Below are 19,723 nucleotides of genomic sequence, written 5' to 3'. Positions count from 1 at the left end.
TGTGTATTTTATAATATTGTAATAAAAATATATTATTTAAATCCTAAAAATTTTTAAAGTTACAACTAAAAAGATATTATAAAAATAATTTACATGTTATAAAAGTGTTACAATATATTTATTTATAAAAAAATCATGACCAAGAGTATGACTTATTTTATGTGTTCATGTTATATATTATAAAAATAATATACTTATTCAAAAGAAAAATGTTATATTTTTTTTACCATAACTTATCTATAAAAAATAACTTTCTAAAGTTATGGCAAAAATTATATTATTTATAAGAAGTGTTATGAAAGAGTAAATTTCTCAAATATACTGATTTTGAAAAAGTTTTCAGACCAGGCCAAAATAATTGGAAGCGTTTTCAGCGGATTGGCAGAAAAAGGCTTCCAGGTAGAAGCGCTTTCCTTTTGGTCTGATTTTATTAGGGTTAGGGTTTTGATTTTTAAATTGGGGTTAGGATTAAGGTTTTATAGGTTTTAGTGTTTTATGGTTTAGGGTTTTATAGGGTTTATTCTTTTTTTGTATTTTTTAAGTTTTTTTATATAAGATTTAGATTTTTTTATAACTTTTTAAGATATAAAGTTAATAATTATTTAATTCGATATTTACACCAATCGTATTTACACCAATTGTATATTCAAATTGTAAAATTTAATTCGATTCAAAATCGAAACTCGAACTACTCGATTCGATTAACTCTTAGTTTGTAATTTTTTTCCAAATAAAATTGAATTTTGATCAGGTTTTTTTACGAGAGGTTGAGGTCGATCAGATTTCTTCAAAAAATATTATCTCGAGAATCTCGTGATATCTGATGGGTGAGTTGGAAATTGTAGGAGTTGAAAGTGGTAGAGGGGAAATGCTCCACGTAGGATGCGTTTTCAGTGCACTGTCAGAAAAATGCATTGAAAGTGTGTCCAGCTGGACATGTTTTCGTGCCATGTCAGTTGAAACCGTGTCCAGTTGGTCGTGTTTTCAATGCTATTTTTTGATAGTGCACTGAAGACACGTCCTATATGGAGCGTTTTCCCTTTACCAAATTCAATGCATGCAAACTTCCCACTCTTCTGGGAAAATTTTTTGAATCAATTATCACTCACCCTAGCTCTAGAAAAGGATGGCTTTCAGCATTGAGTGGCATAAGGCAATTCTGAGCAAACAAAATTGCAAGAAGAATCGAAAAAAGAGGAAGTTCGCAAGGCATTTCATAAGGTATAATTTGGAGCAACCATGCAATTGCATTAAGTAAGGATCAATTTTTGTTGTTCATATATAATTACAACACTATTTTTCTACATAATGTTTTTGTTTCGAACATGTGGAATAAGTTATTTCGTTGAAAATGAGTGGACGAATTAATACTATTTTTTATTACGACGTTGAAGTCTGTGACACTGAGAATGGGGTTTTTTTTATCGGAGAACACAACGCGATTAGCTTTTAACTTGAATATACAATTGCCGGAGCTGCGTGGAAAAATTAGGTGAAAAATCATCGGATCCAACCAGATGAGAGTATTGTCACTGAAATATCAATTTTATGCTTCTGTCGACCTCATCAAATATGACGCTTTTGATATCATAGGAACAAGGGGGTTGGAGGCGATGGTGCAGATGCATATTGCTAGTGGATCACCAATACTCGAGTTATATATAGATTTTTCAAACAAAGATGAAGGCGCTTGGAGGTCGACATATGTTCTAGTTCGAGAGGCCGAAATGAAAGAAGAAACCGAGAGTTCATTAACACAGTTGTGCGGTGGGTCACTGCTTTGTTAGAAAGTTCCTATTATGATATCCCGAAATCATCAATGGGAAGACACTCACCTGTTTCAACCCTAGATTTCAATCGTGGTAGACAAAATGTCCAGCAATTGAGGTTTGGTGGTAATATAAAATACTAGACCCCGACACGACACTCAGTTAGTGATTTTGATTTGAGATTTTGTCATTCAAATGGATTAGAGATTTTGCCATTACTAATTTTGAAAAACAAAAAATAAATTGTAATATAAAAAATAATTAAAAAACCTTAATACAATTTTAATTAAAAAAAGAGTTGAGAGAATAAAAATTGAATGAGAAATTAAGAAGGAATTAAGAGAAATTTGAGAAAGATTTGAGAATATGAGATATAGATAGTTGAGATTGAATTGAAAAAAAGAAAAGAATTAGGGGTTTATATAGAAAAAAAAAGCTATTAGTGGAGGGGTTTCGACGACTATTTAAATAGCCGTTGGGAGGGGTAGCTGTTGGGAGGGGTAACCGTTATTAAAAATGCTTCTAGCTAGAAGCGTTTTCATTATTTCGACCTAGTCCCATAATTTTTCGAAAAACCAGCCCATCCGGTAATTTAAAAAAAATCGATATTTTTAAGTATTTCACCTATTATGAAAATTATTAAATAATTTATAAAACCTTATTTATGAAGGTTATATATTATAAGTAATATATTATTTTTACTTAATTTACGTATTATAAAAAAGATATAACATAGCATAAGTCGTTCTCCCCATCAAATTTATATAAGTTCTTTTATAATTAAAGCTACAGATTATTTAGACTGTGAACTCAAATATTATAAGGTTGATGTTAATTATGCAAAAACAAAAGATATTCTTGCACCATATTGTAGGATATGATACCTTTTGAGAGAATGATGCTAGATATAAGCACCACAGGTAGCTCACAAACTCTTTTATTTGAGACATTCAATGCTTCAAAATATGGTTGAGCAGATATTTGTTGTTCTAAAAATATATTTATCATATTAACAACGTCACCTTAGTATAACATAAAAAAATAAGGTTGAATCGTATTAGCATGTTGCATATTTCATAACTTCAACCATAGATAGAATTGGAATGATCTATACTTCAAAAACTACATGGAAGAAGGAGATCTTAACAATCATAATGATGCATATTCAAAATTAGATGATGATGATGATGATGATGAACTTGGTCAATACCAACAAATAATGATAAAAAGCATATCTTAAATATTAAAGAGAATAATCTTAAAAATATGCATTAGGAAACAATTAGATAAAATTACATATGATTTTTATTTTTTCTTGTTACTTGTAATAGTAATTGTATTATCAACTACTCTTTTAGGCTAACATAATACATATGATGATTTTATTTTAATTTTATTTTACTTGTTTAGAAATTATTTTTATCATATTAATAATATTTCTATAGTAACTACAATTTCTATTACTAAACATGACCTATGAAATTACAATGTAATTACACTATGTCAACCAAATACATATAAAAATTATAATTTTTTGGCTTAAGGGTGTAAATATCCCTCAAACTTTTTCAAATAGGGCAATTAAGCCCCTGTTTTTTTTGGGTACTTACTTGGGTACTTTAACTTTCAAAATGCACCAAAAAGTCTCTCAAACTTAAAAAAAAAAACAATTAAGCCCCTGCTTTTTTTTTTACACTTAATTGGGTACTTGAACTTTCAAAATGCATTAAAACGACCTTCAAACTTTTTTTTGAAAAAACAATTAAGCCCTTAAATTTTTTCGCACTTAATTAGGTATTTGAATTGTAAAATGCATCAAAAATGCTCTTTGGCCGTTAACTTTAACAGTTGACCGTTAAAGTTAACTACATTAATTTTTTTCAGCTAAAGCCACCTCGTGTCACAACCCCGGCGTGACATGTGGCAAAAAATTATAAAAAATAAAAATCAATAAAAATCATATAAATTATTAAATTTTAATAAAAAATACAAAAATATTTAAGTTTTATTAAAAATTAGAAAAAAATTATAAAAATTGCAAAAAAAATTATAAAATATTGTAGAATTTTATAATAATCATAAAAAATATAAAAGGCATCAAAAAGACTTTTTAACTATTAACTTTAACCCTTGACTGTTAAAGTTAACGACTCCTTGTTTTTTCAGTTAAAGCTATCATGTGTCGCAATACAATGTGACATGTGGCGGTGGCTTTAACTGAAAAAAAAATTAGGGATAGTTTAAGCATCCAATTGAGTAAAAAAAAGGGGCTTAATTGTTTTTTTTTTTAAAGTTTGAGGGCCTTTTTGATACGTTTTAAAAGTTTAAGTATCTAATTCAGTAGAAAAAAAGTAGAGGCTTAATTATTTTTTTGAAAAAATTTAAAATTTTTTTAATGTATTGTGAAAATTTAAGTATTCAAGCGAGTGAAAAAAAAGAAAAACTTTTTTTGAAAAAATTGAAGGGCTTTATACACCTTTATGCGTAATTGTTTTTGTAATTACTTAGTCTAAAACTATACTTCTATTAAATTCGAAATAGGCCCTAAATCAAAGCTAAACCGAATTACGATCCTAGACAAATGTCCGCAGACGTGATGTATTTTATGTCTGTTTAATTATTTATGAATAATAATGATTTCGAAATTCGTGACAATTGTAATAGTGATTTTGAAAATTCGAATTTGAATTGAATGGTATGATTAAAAGTGGCATGTAACTTCTCACACATCCAACACCAATTACAGCAACTCCCTTCCTCGCACTGTAGAGAGCAAAGCAAAGATAAAAGAAACTTTTTTGATAGCAAGAAAGAGAAACCAAGAACAAAAAGGAAAGAAACAGCTTTTATAATGGAGGAGAGAGAGAGAGAGATTTAAGGAGAAAGAGAAAGCTCTGCCCTAGAAATACTTATGCATCCCGATACGTACCTCTGTATGCAAAGGGAAGGAGCTTTTTTTTTTTTTCTTTCTTTTCTGTACTGTAAGTAATAAATAATCGCCTTTCTTCTCACCTTCTTCACTCGAAAAATGGCCTCTCTTCTTCATTTCTCTCTCTGCTTTTAATTCCCTTAACCTCCGTCAATCTTTCCTTTTTGAAAACAAGGTAAAAAACCCATCTTCTTCGCAGCTTCCTACTTTCAAAAGTCTGAACCTTTAACCCTAGTTTACTAATGTAAGTTACTTTTTTTGGAGGAAAAAATAAAGGAGCAAAAAGTTCAACCATTTCTGCTTTGTTTCTCTTAGTTCTTCTTTTCAACTTAGTTTGACTTTATTTTATGGCATTGGCTTCAACTTTTGTCTGCTTCTTTCTTTATTTTTATTATTTTTTACATAATTATGTTAGTGTGCAAATCGCTTTCTTTGGGTTGTGATTTTTGAAGTGTTAAGGTCTGGGTTTTAGCTGTGGAAGATGCTTTGTCTTAAAGGTTGGTGAGTGTGTGGACCTGGTTTTTAGTTTCCCATCTCCTTTATATCTTTAACATGACGCCTTTTTCTTCGTTTCCCGTGGTTTGGTAAGCTCTAAAACAGCTTGCAATTTTGTCTTTTTCCTTTCAACTTCTCACCTCTTCCCAATTTTCCACTCTTAATCTTTGTAATTTCTTCGTTGCTGTTTTCGCTACTTACTTTCTCTAACTATGGCGCTTCATTTTTTTCATGTCTAGATTCAAAGTGCTTTGCTTGTAAACGCTAAATGCATCTCCTTGGTTTGTTTTCTGGCTCAATTCCCTGATCTTTTGCATGCATCTTTGAATTTTAACTTGGAAAACCATAAAATATGTTCTAAGATCTATATGCTTTTCAGCTGGTTTATTTTCACCCAATTTGGAGCTCTTTTTTGGTTAAAATTTTTTGTTTGAAAGTTGATTTTGAAGGCATCATTCAAGTGTATAGGTTATTGGAGGTGAATGCATGGATCGAAGGGATGCCATGGCATTATCAGGGTCTGCATCTTACTATATGCAACAAAGAGGAATAACCGGGTCAGGGTCCGAACCGGAGTCTGGGATACACGGATCTCCAGGCATTCATCCGTTCTCTAGTCCAAATGTACAATACCAATCAAGTATTCCAGTCACTACTGTGGGATCAACCTTAGCTATGGAGTCTCCATCAGGAATTGCCCCTCATAGTGTCAATGTAGGCACACCTTCAGCACAGCCATCTAGTGAGACAGTGAAACGGAAAAGAGGCAGGCCCCGAAAGTACGGTCCTGATGGGACTGTTTCGTTGGCGCTGACTCCTGCATCAGCTCCTCATCCCGTGACCACAACACCGGGCCAAAAACGAGGAAGAGGGCGGCCACGGGGTACCGGAAGGAAGCAACAGTTAGCTTCCCTTGGTAAGACATTTGGCCTATCTCTTCTATAAATGTGTAGAGCATGATTAGGGGGAATGTAGCTTGAAGTGGCAGTTCAACTTGGTGGAATAAACCTTTTTGGCATATTTTAAAAAGGATTTTGTAGTGTCCACATATTTTAGTAATTTGATTGTGTAATATTGCCAACTGATCTGCTCCCTAGGTTTTTTCTAATTTGATTTAAAATGCAAGCTGAGTAGGGTCAGAAGCTGCTTTGGCTAGAAATAACTTAACTAATACATTAAGAGCTTGTTGGCCTCACTATAATCCATGAAATTTTAGATTAAAAAAATGTGCAAGTGACATAAATGCAGAAATTTCGTAACTAAAAGCTTGTCGGCTGAAATTTCATTCTCCTTGGTATTTTAACATGTAATCTCATATCACTGCTTGCTAGCTGGATTCATAAGCTTTTTTAAGGGCTACCTTGAGCTATTTGGTGCTTAATTCGGGTATTTTCTTGTTCTTGCTATGTCAATGATGTTGCAAATATCTAATTGTTTTGATAGGTGACTGGCTGTCCGGTTCAGCTGGGATGGGTTTTACTCCACATGTCATCACCGTTGCAGTAGGAGAAGTATGTTATTTTCTTTTCTTGATTTTATAAATTGGTACCTGGGTTTACAGCCACTAAGTTAAATACATGTGAAATCAGGATTCAGTGCCGTGTCTGGCAGCAGCCAACAGGCAATCTGTACTGTGATATGCATTTGCTTGGAAGTGACCCAGATTTGTTCATTTTAAAGTATGATGATGATGCAGATCTAGTAGACGTAGCTAGAAAATATATGAAAATATATTATGAACAGTAGTTTCCTTTGTTTCACTACCTCTTCTCATAAAATTGAAATGAAGTTTGGCATTTATAAGGAACTAACAGAGGCATAAAAGTGCATTAAGGTGTTTTCTTTTTTCTGTAATGAAAGTCGATATTGTGTTCTGAAGCATTTTTTGAGGTATAAATTCTTTAAATGTGGTACAATATTGTTCGGCAGGTTATCGTATAACCAGAAGAAAGTTCCTTTGCCTTTAAACTTTTTAAAACTTTTTCGTGCAGGACATTGCAACAAAGATAATGTCATTTTCACAGCAAGGGCCTAGAGCAGTATGCATTTTGTCAGCCAACGGGGCTGTCTCTACTGTAACTCTTCTTCAGCCATCATCTTCAGGTGGCACTGTTACATATGAGGTTTGGGCACTCAATAACCCGGTTCTCAATTTCTTGTTTTTTCTACAGGAAACACACTTGGATTGCATATATTACCTATATTTGCTATTCAATATTCCGACATTTTAGATCTTTTTCCCTCTTGGAAACTCTTTTGAAAAGAATGTATATATATTTTTTCTTGTCTGGTTTTGATATCTGTAGGGGCGATTCGAGATATTATGTCTATCAGGCTCTTACCTGCTGATCAGCAACAATGGCTCTTGCAGCCGAAGTGGTGCTCTTAGTGTTTCCCTTGCCACTCCTGATGGCCGCGTCATTGGTGGAGGTGTCGGAGGGATGCTTATTGCAGCAAGCCCAGTTCAGGTAACTCTGCAGTTGCTGTGATATCTATGGTTTATAATAATTTTCTTTTCTAAGTTACCTATAATTAATTCAACTTGTCATTGAACTTCTGTTTGAATCATCCTTTTATGAATGAACTAGGTGATTGTCGGAAGTTTTCAATGGGGTGGTCCAAAGGCAAAGAACAAGAAACCGGAAGGTCAAGAATGTCTAAATGACTCGGATAATCAGAGTGTCGACAATCTAGTATCTCCGTCTGGCATTTCACCGAGTCAAAATCTGATTCCACCTTCACCAGCAGGTGTATGGCCTGGTTCACGAACAATGGATATGCGTAACACTCATGTTGACATCGATCTAATGCGCGGTTGACTCGTTTCCTCTAATAGTTTCACAAGCAATGTACAAAGTTTGCTGCTACAGGCAGCCTGATTTTCAGCTTGATTTTACTCGTCGACAAGAGCGGCGGTTTGGTCCGATATTTGTAGCTTTGATAGACAGTTAGAACTCACGATTTCTACTGATCCCATCGGTACCATTTCATTTCTCCCATTTGAACCAGTTTTAAGTTAGACATGCTTCAGTCCTCTTTATAGGCAGCCATGGTTTTTAGTTATCTCTATTTTATTTTTCGACATTATTGACATTTATGTACCACGATCTTGTCGGCTTTAAGCCTCTACGAGGCGTTACAATATATAAAAGAAATGTTCTCCACAGGATACCATGTATATAATTTAAAAAAGAGTTGTACAAATGCCGCAATATTACAAAGCAAAGCATATCACTTTAACAATTTATAATTAATAAATTCCGACCTCAAATTTTTCATGCTCGAATCTAAAAAGAATAATATCATAAGAGGTCTAATAATTTATAAAATTTCACTTTAGCCCATCTTAAAATAGTAACTTGGAAGTTTAATCTTTAGATTTCCAACGTAGTCCTTAAAATTTATCAACTTTAAAATTATGTTTAAAAATAGCATGCTATTTAATATTTTTAATTTAAATTAAAAATTATTTCAAGAATTTAAAAATTGAAGTATTGAAATGCAATTATTTTTAAGATATGAAAAATAGAATTTAAGATTTAAATGCAATTTTAAGATGAAACTTAAATAGAAGATGCAATTTGGAGGTATGGACTATGAAATTTGAAAAAATTCAGGGATCATTTTATGAGAATATTACTTTTAACCTCTGGCATCCAACTTTGAAGGTGGGTTAGAATTTGGAGGTCGACCATAAAATCGAATTCTCAACAAAACATCTATTTTGCTAAATAATTGAAACCATTTAGTTTGTTAAATATTTTTCTATTTCATATATACGAAAAATTTGAAACTGACTCGATTTTTATGTATATTTATATTTGAACATGCTCCGGTTTTAGAAAATTAAAAAAAAAAAACAGAAAAAAGAAAAAATCACGTCTATAAGATCGGAATTTTTTGCCAGAGGATAGTGCAGAACTCATAAACAGGTCATCATTGTAACAAATATGGTTGCATTTCCTTGCATACAGTAGCCAAACTAGGGATTTTATATCGGCTAACATTGGATGCATAAAGATAAAGTAGTACTTACATTCACCAAAACATGTCAGGCAACAGCTGCAATCGATGTTTTTACAACCCGAAGTTAAGTCCACAGTTCCCAGAAAACCCCACAACCTATTTACAGCATACTATCTGTCCTTGCAGGCAGACGACGGAAGAAATTGATCGGTGCCGAAGGTGTCTTGTGGCGAAACCTGGGATGCCTCATAACATAAAACCCAGCAAGAAGAGCAATCATCTGAAAAGGTGTGACATACAAAACAATGGCAGCCACCAGACATAATAACACAAATATTGTTGTGGCACGAGGATCCCGCCAGCTTAGGAGTGCCTGAAGCCGCTCGCCTTGTGTAGCTATGTCACCAACAACAGTCTGAATTCGCCCTGCAACACTCCTCAAACGATCATACCTCATCCGAACTATATCTGAGCTTTTCGATGCAGGAAAGGACTCAAATTCTTCATCTAGCTCATCAGGAGAAACTGCATCGGCACAAGAAAGACTAGTGTTCATATGAGGAGGGTACCTTGGTCGATAACGATAGTTCCAAACCCCTATAAGGAACATGTATAAGAAAACCGTTGGTAAAATCAGCTCTGGGAAACAAACTAGCATTGCGAATAGGATATGAACCGGCACTGTTGTAATAGGGTTCTTCCACGTGCAAACTTCACCGAACCAATTTCCAGCCGAAAATAACCCCGAGAAGACTGATGTCAGTCGCAAAAAGTTTGCCTTGCTGCGCCTCATGCTCCAAAGGTGAGCATTTGCATCGGACATATATTCGACTACTTCTCTCCTGAGAGGAGGTTCAGCCCGACCAAGCCGAGCTGCCACGATATTCACGGCCTGATGTCGCAGAATGTCTTGCTGTATCACGCTCAACGGCCTTTTGTAGTGCATCTTTGGCAGAAGAGGACGCGAGTACTGAGACATCATATTAACCATCGATGTCGATGAAAATCGTATTGCTAAATGGAGTTCACCCAATTTCTTGACACCAGAAGGGTGAAGAACCAGCAGCGGGTAACAGTGTGTGTAAACACGACCAGTTTCCAGTGTAGATATGCGAATCCGTACCTTTCCGATTTTGTTATCTCTGGTATTATCGGAACCTCCAATCTGAGAGTTATCAAAGACACCCACAGTGAGAACCGTGGCTGTATCATAAACTTCCCAGGTGTACTGCTCATTATATTTCGGATTCAAGCTATTTACTATGGTTCGAGTTCGAACCCATTTATGGCCATACTTAGCAACACAATATGTATCAGATGCACCTTTTCCGTCCCTAGTTTTCATTGGCTGGAGCCCGTCGGCATTCAAAATTCCGAGTTCTAAAACACCAATTGACGATTTCCAGAGCTGCTTTGCTGTTGGCCGGAGATCACTGCTATACTGAGTTGATTCATCAAGAACATGGTATCCTCCATCAAGACAAACACAAACATGGAGCCTACTATGAAATTTATCCTTCTTTGCACGATCACTGTCCATGGCATCGGATAAAGATTTCTCCAGGTTGTACCACCGGGTACGGACAAAGCGATCATCAGCACGCCTATCAATGGAGTTCAATGCTATTACAGTCCTTCCAATGGTCTCATCCTTATTAGGACCTGCATGATCTTCAACTGTAAAAGTCAGATGATCTTCGAAGGGTTCGGCAGCAACAAACATAAACTCTTCGTTCCAGATTGGATTCATATTTCGAGTTTGGACTGGTTTTGTCTTTAAGATCTGGTTACCAATCTGAACCTTAACATATGCATCAGGAAACCTGCTCTTGTCAGCTGGAACAAGGTCTTGAGCCTCGATAACATTGACACGGACATACCACAGTCTCGGAGAGTGATAAACTTTTGAGCGGATATATGTCGGGGAAACTGAAGTGCTATCACCTGGAGCAATAGCATCCGAATGCCAAGCATCGGGAAAAGCCTCATCAGCCTGTGTGCCATACCAAACTGCAAGCATCAGTTCTCCTTTCTTTTTCTCTCCTTTCTTATCTTCTAACCGATACCATTCCGGAGCCAACGGACTATCAGGTGGAACCCTTGTAGGAACCTCGTGGAGATCAATGCGCACAAACCCAACAGAGTCATCTTTCACTAAAGCCTTATCCTTCACAACAACTTCTAGCACAGATGACTGCACTGTTTCCCTTGAAAAGGCAAACACCTGATTCCATTCTGGATTTTGTTTCTTTTCATAATGCTTCGTGATTCCTTTGTAGTTTCCTACTTTCACTTCAACATACGGATCGAGGCTGCCTGTCGCATCTTTTGAAGGAAGATCTCGGGCTTTCACCACTCGTATGAAAAGGAATCTCATCTGCTCAACAAGGTCATAGGTGCTGGTTGGTCTGTCTCCTCGTATGACTCGGCCTCCAACAATTCGTCCTCCTCCAAGAAATGGACTTGTCTCTTTAAGAGCATAATCAAATGGTTGAGATGATGAACCCGGGAACATGTTGACAGCTTTCAATGCCTGTGGTCCGGATTTCATCTCATGTACTCCATAATTCATTTGTTGTTGGGGTGGTGCTGGGGTAACTTTTTGCTGCTGCTGTTGTGGCTGCTTTGCATTTGGAAGATGAAAAAATGTGTGTCTTTTACCATTTTTCTCTTTGGGAATTGACTTCGGGACTACATCCGGATCCATGGCTGGAAGTGGATTCGAGGGTTTTATCGTAGGATCATCAGTAACAAACACTTTCAAACCAAGCTCTCCTTTCGCACGGGAGAGAATGCTTCGTTTCTCAAGAGGGTAGTGCAAAACAACCGCATCCGAGTAATTCACGAACGATGGTGCAGTGAGTCGAACCTTCCCAAGACAAGTCTTCGCGTTGTTTGCTTTGTTATGGTTGTAAACAAAAGCTTCAAGTGGGAGGCTGGACAACTTGTTTGGATCCGATACGTTGAAATAGAAACTCTCGTTCCATACCGGACTGAGATCTTTCTCTTTAGTAGTGGTCCGGCATCTCTGGCCATCAAACTCGAGCTCCACAAAGGGACAGAATGATCCCCGTCCATCTTTGGCTAACAGGTCATGCGCCCCCACCACCTCCACCCCCAACTTGAGACTACTCATAGTTTGTATCAATCAAAGCGGAACCGGAAATCACTTTATTGACTATCGGTAATTGGAGTCGATCAAAATAATACCTGAAATAAAAAGATGAATTTCAGTCCCTCCATGAACAAAAAAGCAAGCAATATCGAAAGGATTTGAGCACTGAAAATGCAAAAAGGCGCAAAACACAACAAATGAAAACAACAAGAACCCAGTATAATGAGAACTAGCATGAAACTGCAATGAATTTTGTTATATATAAATAACTATTTTTTTCAATTTAAATTATCCAAATTCTTGCCAACCAAGCAGTATATAATCTGTAATTTTATCATGTAAAATTATGAAAAACGAAAGTTGAGATTCCAGCCAGAGATTAAAAAGGGGAAATAATTCCATGAATTTTTTTCTCATACTAAAGCAAGATTCTGAGAGAAAGATACCATACTTTTGGTTCACATCAGAATATATATATACACACACAGAATCTTTTTGATCCTTTTACAAGATAAAAGCTCAGTCTATGTTTCCTTCTGGGAAACAATTACTGGGTTTTTTTTTTTTGGTTATTTAAGAAACTTATAGCAAAAACTTTCCTCTATGAAAAGCGTCAATTTTTTTTTAAGTTTGAAGAAAGAAAAGGAAGAATCAACTTACTTTTTTCAGGTTTCAAAGAACACCCAACAATCAGATATCAAGAGTAGAAAAAACCCTGAATACACAATAAAAATAAAATAAAATAATCGAACAAGAAGAAAAGGATTTAAGGGAATTTAAAGAGATTAACAACAACTGACCTCTGTTTTAAAAGCTGAAAGCTCTGTTAGGAAAGTGAAAGGAAGCTTGAAAGGACTGTATATGATAGCATCTATGAAACTTAGGAGAGAAGGAGATTAATTTAAAAAATTAGAAATAAAATACAGTTGACCGAGAGAATATTAGAGAGCCGTCTAAAACGAGTAAAATGAAATTTTTTTTTTTTGGAAGATGATGAAGAAAAATTAAAGAAAATCAAAACGAAATAAGAAGGGATTCACTGCTTAAATTTAATTATCAGTTTCCAACTTTCCCTTTTGGTTAAATTTCACGAAAGTCCCTGTAACATTTCGGGAAATTTAGTTTATGTGCTAAAATTTGCTCATTTTTAACCTCTTTGCTTTTTCAAAATGTGTATTTGTTAATTTTATTAAATAATTTCACTTGGATTATTTTTTAAAATATATGTGCTGCAGCATATATACTTTTGCATTTTTTATTTTAGTTTTGGATAAATATTATACAGTTTTCTCTTTTCTTTAAACGTGTAAAAAAATTGTTACCATATAAAAAATATCAAAATTTATATGCCAAATCATCATATTTTTTTAAAATTAAACCATTCCAAAGTATCTGACAAAATTAACAAAAAATAACCACCTATTTCGAAAATATAGGATCAGAAAGGATCAATTTACAATAGAAGGACTAAAAATGAAAAATGGTATAAAACAGGGACTTTCAAGAAATATCGACCTTTTCTTGCACTTCTAATCTTATACGACAAAGATACGGGTGTTGACGTTTTTTTTTTACAATTTCAACACTCTTGAATGTGCTCGTTAATGGCACGCGCTGTACTTTATTGACACGTGTGGTAATTATTTTCAAATTGCGTGTGGATGTCGTCTTTAGTTGACTGTTCTTTAATTTAATTTTGCGTGTTTTTCAAATTATTTTGACAACTTAACTGAAAATTAGATGATTGGTGGAAAAAAGAAACAGTAATTAAAATACGAAATGAAAAGTGAAACTCTTGGTCTCATTACGGTTAGAAATTAAGATGTTTTATTAAATTTTAGAGGTATAGTTAGGTATCAATTAAAAATAATTTATGAATAGGCCAGATAAATGGTTTTAGAATTTCTAATGTATTGCTTTTTATTAATAAAAATTATAAAAAAATTTTGAATTTTATTGTGGGCTTTCCTCCTCCATTCATTTTCCAGATTTTATTTCTGTGATCAACAGGAAATTAAAAAGCAAAATAGAATAAAAAGACCAAGAAAATAAAGCAAAACTTTTTGGTCCAAGGACTCATCCTAGACTAGTATTCATGCTTTCCTTATTCCAAAAAAAAAAAAAAAACTATTTACAGTAAAAGATGAAAACAAATTTGAAATTCGTAACTTAGTATTCTATCAAAAGAAATTCCTAAATTAGTCAAACTTGATTTTATATGTACAAAACAACTTAAATGAGTAAAATTGTTCTCATGTAAAATTAATTAGGGACTTTTTTTTTTTGCATATTTAAATATGTACAGAATAGTTGAATGAGGGTTTAATTATAATTTTTTATATGTATTTGGTCGATAAAATGTAATTATATCGTAATTTGTTATGTCATATTTGTAGTACAAATTATAATTATACAATTATATAATTCATATAAAAAATTATTAGTATGATAAAAAAATAATTTTAAACATGTAACAAAAATTAAAATCAAATTATCATATGTATTATGCCAATATAAAAAAATAGTTGATATACGATTACTAATAAAAATAGCAAGAAAATAAACATTATATATAAATTTATCTAACTGTTCTAGTGCATATTTGTTGGATTATTCTTTTTTTAATATTTAACATGTGCTCCTTATTATCATTTCAACTTGAATCTACATCATTAAGATTATCAAGATTTCCTTATTTCAAATACTATTTGCTAGAGTTGAGTGACTCGAAGCCTTGTTAAAATAAAATAAAGTGGTAAAATAAAATAAAAGTAAAATCCATATAGAACTATACTTTTTATTATTATTTTACATTGATTAGAATAACATTTTTCAACCTTACTACACTTCATCTATTTGACATTGATTAGAATAATGTTTTTCAACCTATAAATAAACTCCTTTTGTATCATTCGAATTCGACATTAGTGAATTTCTTCTCCTCTACCTGTGGTTCTTTTCCCGAAAGGGTTTCCACGTAAAATCTGTGTGTTCTTATTTTTTCTTTCTTTTTTTTTATTTTGCGATCGTTCTATATTTCCATTATCGATGTTAGTTCTACAAACTAGTATCAGAGCTTTTTGGGTTGCTTGTCTCGATCACGGTAATGGTGACAATGAAGTATGATATTCCGCTGTTGGATCGCAATACCAAATTTACATTGTGGCAGGTAAATATACAGGTAGTTCTTGAGCTAATAGATTTTGAGGATGTCCTATTAGGATTAGATAAGATGCCTTCAATATTAACAGATGAATAGAAGAGAAGTAAAGATCGAAAGGTTTTAATGCAATTACAATTGCATCTGTCGAATGAAATTTTATAGGGCATGTTGAAGGAGAAGACCGTCGTTGTATTATGGAAGAAGCTTGAGCAACTATGTTTGTCGAAAACCCTAATTAGTAAGTTGCATATGAAGCGGCGTCTTTATGCTCATCGTTTGGAGGAAGGTGCATTTGTACACTAACACTTAACCGTGTTTAAAGAAATTATCTCAGACCTAGAGGTCATAGAGGTTCAGTATGATAAAGAAGATTTATGGTTAATTCTACTTTGTTTGTTGCCCCCCATCTTATTCAAACTTTAGAGATACAATTTTGTATAGTTGAGAATCTTTCATAGTTGATGAAGTCTATGCTTTCTTAACCTCGAATGACAAGATGAAACATCTTGTGGTTGGATTTGACTCTTAGGGAGGGGGTCTCATTATTTATGGGAGACAAGAACGAAATGATGATGATAATCGTGAGAGGACACAGGAACAAAATCATCGCAGTAAATCTAAGAGGAGATCGAGATTTTCAAATAGAGGTAAAACCTATAACTTCTACAAGAAGAAAGGACACATTAAGTCTAAGTGCTATAAGTTGCATAATAAGATCAAAAGGGAGGTTGTGAATCAAAAGGGAAAACAATTAGAACAATCCGGTGAAGTTGATGTAGCAGAAAACTACAGTGATGGTGAACTTCTCGTTGCTTCTGTCAACAAATATAAAGTGAGTGAGGAGTAGATCCTCGATTTTGGTTGTATGTTCCATATGAGTCCTAATCAAAATTGGTTTACAACATACGAAACTGTGTCTGAATGTGTTATTTTGATAGGAAATAATGCTTAATGTAAAATCGCAGGTATTGGCACGATCAAAATTAATATGTTCAGTGGAATTGTCAGAACAGTTGCTGGCATACAACATGTACTAGAATTGAAGAGGAATTTGATTTCGTTAAGTACTTTTAATTCAAAAGGGCACAAGAACATAACTGAAAGTGGAGTTCTGAAGATTAGTAAGGGCTTCCTCATTGTGATGAAAGGGCAGAGAAAGACTGCCAAGTTATATGTGTTGTAAGGTTCAGCTGTTACTGGTGATGCAACCATTATTTCCTCTTCCTTGTTAGATGATGATGTTACTAGACTTTGGCATATGCGTCTAGGGCATATGAGTGAGAACGACATAGCAAAATTAAGCAAAAGATAACTTCTTGATGGAAAAGGCATTAGTAAATTGAAGTTCTGCGAGCACTGTATTTTTGGGAAGCAAAAGAGAGTTCGGTTCACTAGAGGAATCCATAACACGAAGGGAACGCTGGAATATTCATTCTGATATTTAAGAACCATCTAAAGTGCCTTCGAGGGGTGGAGCTAATTATATGTTGATCATTGATGATTTTTCCAAAAAAGTTTGGGCATTTTTCTTAAATCAAAAAAGTGATATGTTGTCCATGTTTAAGAATTGGAAAACTATGATTGAGAAGCATACAGGAAAATAGATAAAACACCTCCGCACAGATAATGGTTTGGAATTATGTTCTGATGAGTTGAATGAATTATACAAATCAGAAGGGATCATGAGACATTTAACAGTTCATCACACTCCACAGCAAAACAGTATTGCAGAACGAATGAATAGAAAAATCATGGAAAAGGTTCGACGCATGTTAGCGAATGCTCATTTACTGAAGTTGTTTTAGGCTAAAACGACCTCTACAACATGTTTTTTGATTAATTAATCTCTTTCTATTGCCGTTGAGAAAAAAAACTCCAAAAGAGGTATGATCTAATACTCCTACTGATTATTCTGATTTTAAGATTTTTTGGTGTCCCGCGTATGTTCGTGTTGATAATGGGAAATTAGAGCCTAGATCTATTAAATGTATTTTTCTTGGTTATAAGGCTGATGTTAAAGGATATAAGTTATGGTGTCCTGAAATGATGAAAGTTGTAATTAGTAGAGATGTTATTTTTGATAAAACTGCTATGCTGCTTAACTTACCTCTTAAAGACTCTTTCAATAAATACCAGAAAATTTCAAACACACATGTGAAGCAGGTGGAGCTTTAGATTGGTTCAGGATCTACAACAGAGTATACTTATCAGGTTAAAACAAAAACTCAGAATAGAGTTGCTTCTTTACTACAGTCAGCACCACAATATTCTATTACCAAGAACAGACCTAGAAGAGAAATTAAACCTTCAAAGAGGTACACTGAGGCTGATCTAGTTGCTTATGCTTTAAACGTGGCTAAAGTTATAGATACAAATCAAGAGCCATCTACTTATTCCGAGGTAGTTAGCGTGAAGATTCAAAAACGCGGATAATTATCATGGAAGAAGAGATGGAATCGCTACATAAGAACAAAACATGGGATCTAGTGAAGCTTCCTAAAGGTAAAAAGGTTGTTTGTTGTAAATGGGTATTCAAGAAGAAAGAATGGACTCTAGGAGTTGAATAACCCAGATATAAAGAAAAGCTGGTTGTTAAAGATTACAGTCAGATTCTATGTGTTGACTTCATAGATGTGTTTTCTCCAGTTGTGAAGTATAGTGTGATTTAAGCTTTGCTTGGAAATGTGGTCATGTATGATTTGGAACTTAAGCAGTTAGATGTAAAAATAATGTTATTGTATGGAGAACTTGAGGAAGATATTTACATGCAACAACTAGAGGGTTTTACAGTCTCAGAAAAGGAGGACTATGTTTGTTTACTAAAAAAGTCCCTTTATGGCTTGAAACAGTCACCAAGGCAGTGGTATAAGATGTTTGATTATTTTATGACTACTCATGATTTCAAAAGAAGCAGCTTTGACAGTTGTATTTATTTTAAGAAAAACAATGATGGTTCTTTTGTGTATCTACTCCTCTATATTGATGACATGTTGATAGCAGCCAAAGATTAAGGAGAGATAAGAAATGTCAAAACCCAATTTAGTAAAAAAATTGAGATGAAGGATTTGAGAGTAGCAAAGAAGATACTTGGGATGAAGATTCTCAGAGATTGAAAAACATGTAAATTGTACCTAAGTCAGAAAGGGTACATTGAGAAAGTTCTTTACAAGTTCAATATGCAGAATGCCAAGCTTGTTAGTACTCTATTAGTAGCCCACTTCAGACTTTCATCGGCTTTGTCTCCACAATTAGATGACAACATGTCACGTGTTCCATATTCTACTGCAGTGGGATCTCTCATGTATGCTATGATTTGTTCACGTCCAAATTTATCATATACAGTTAGTGCAGTTAGTAGATACATGGAGAATCCCAGCAAAGAACACTGGGAAGCGGTTTAGTGGATTTTCAAATACTTACGAGGTACGACTGATGTTTGCTTACAGTTTGGAAGAACTAGAGATAGAGTCATTGGGTATGTTGATTCTGATTTTGTTGGAGACCTTGATAAAATAAGATCTCTCACAAGGTATGTCTTTATTATTGGGGGTTGCACAATCAGTTGGAAAGCCACTTTGCAAACTACAATTGTTTTTTCTTCTACTGAAGCTGAGTACATGGCGATTATTAAGGCTTGTAAAAAAGCTATTTTATTAAAGGGACTCTTTGGTGAACTCAGTAAAGACCTTCAGATCAGTACAATGTTTTGTGATAGTTAGAGTGCCATCTTCCTTACGAAAGATCAAATGTTTCATGAGAGAACAAAGCACATTGATGTTCGGTATCATTTTGTGTGTGATATTATTGCTCGTAGAGATATTGTTGTGAGCAAAGTTAGTACTCATGAAAATTCTGTAGATATGATGACTAAGTCACTTCCTATAACCAAGTTTGAGCATTGTTTGGACTTGTTTAGTGTTCATTGTTGAAGAACACCCTTTAAGGGGTTTCATGGAAGAGGTGGAAAACTTGTTCATTAAGAGTTCATGGTTAAGAACTTATTCATTGAGAATTCGTGTCAGGGTGGAGATTGTTAGAGTTGAGTGACTCAAATCCTTGTTAAAATAAAATACAGTGGTAAAATAAAATAAAAGTAAAATCCATATAGAACTATACTTCTTTTATTTTACATTGATTAGAATAAGGTTTTTCAACCTTACTACACTTCATCTATTTGACATTGATTAGAATATTGTTTTTTCAACCTATAAATAGATGTAGTCTAAACTCCTCTTGTATCATTCGAATTCGACATTAGTGAATTTTCTTCTCTTCTGCCTGTGGTT

At 34.0% G+C, this 19,723-nt stretch overlaps 2 protein-coding genes across 25 annotated transcripts; one reads left to right on the top strand and one right to left on the bottom strand.

The window, feature by feature from the left end:
- Positions 1-4,422: 4,422 nt before the first annotated feature.
- Positions 4,423-8,357, top strand: LOC107900892 (AT-hook motif nuclear-localized protein 9). Of its 23 annotated transcripts, none has more exons than XM_041098286.1 (7): positions 4,446-4,942; positions 5,433-5,474; positions 5,655-6,109; positions 6,637-6,704; positions 7,185-7,316; positions 7,500-7,661; positions 7,782-8,357. In XM_041098286.1, exons 3-7 carry the CDS (start codon positions 5,680-5,682, stop codon positions 8,010-8,012), a joined length of 1,023 nt encoding a protein of 340 aa, XP_040954220.1. In that variant the 5' UTR covers positions 4,446-4,942; positions 5,433-5,474; positions 5,655-5,679; the 3' UTR covers positions 8,013-8,357. The 23 variants fall into 23 exon arrangements, with proteins under 23 accessions (XP_016682144.1, XP_040954220.1, XP_040954221.1 ...); XM_041098287.1 differs by having other exon boundaries at positions 4,446-5,195; positions 5,662-6,109; XM_041098288.1 differs by having other exon boundaries at positions 4,446-5,195.
- A 775-nt stretch (positions 8,358-9,132) lies between these two features.
- LOC107900891 (FT-interacting protein 3) lies at positions 9,133-13,295 on the bottom strand. 2 transcript variants are annotated; one of them, XM_016826652.2, is made up of 3 exons: positions 13,075-13,295; positions 12,935-12,989; positions 9,133-12,369 (listed from the first exon to the last, which is right to left on the bottom strand). In XM_016826652.2, exon 3 carries the CDS (start codon positions 12,293-12,295, stop codon positions 9,320-9,322), a length of 2,976 nt encoding a protein of 991 aa, XP_016682141.2. In that variant the 5' UTR covers positions 12,296-12,369; positions 12,935-12,989; positions 13,075-13,295; the 3' UTR covers positions 9,133-9,319. The 2 variants fall into 2 exon arrangements, with proteins under 2 accessions (XP_016682141.2, XP_016682142.2); XM_016826653.2 differs by lacking the exon at positions 12,935-12,989.
- Positions 13,296-19,723: the final 6,428 nt, after the last annotated feature.

This window comes from Gossypium hirsutum, chromosome D08 (assembly GCF_007990345.1).
Source record: "Gossypium hirsutum isolate 1008001.06 chromosome D08, Gossypium_hirsutum_v2.1, whole genome shotgun sequence".
NCBI lineage: Eukaryota > Viridiplantae > Streptophyta > Magnoliopsida > Malvales > Malvaceae > Gossypium > Gossypium hirsutum.
Note: the sequence above shows the minus strand (reverse complement) of the source record. Positions and strands in the feature narration are given on the sequence as shown.

Excerpts from the sequence above, each read along its gene's own strand:
- LOC107900891 (XM_016826652.2), bottom strand. The coding sequence starts at position 12,295 with ATGAGTAGTCTCAAGTTGGGGGTGGAGGTGGTGGGGGCGCATGACCTG.
- LOC107900892 (XM_016826655.2), top strand. The coding sequence starts at position 5,680 with ATGGATCGAAGGGATGCCATGGCATTATCAGGGTCTGCATCTTACTAT. Across the intron at positions 6,705-7,184 it reads TCACCGTTGCAGTAGGAGAA|GACATTGCAACAAAGATAAT; the intron begins GTATGTTATTTT and ends TTTTTCGTGCAG. Across the intron at positions 7,662-7,781 it reads TTGCAGCAAGCCCAGTTCAG|GTGATTGTCGGAAGTTTTCA; the intron begins GTAACTCTGCAG and ends TGAATGAACTAG.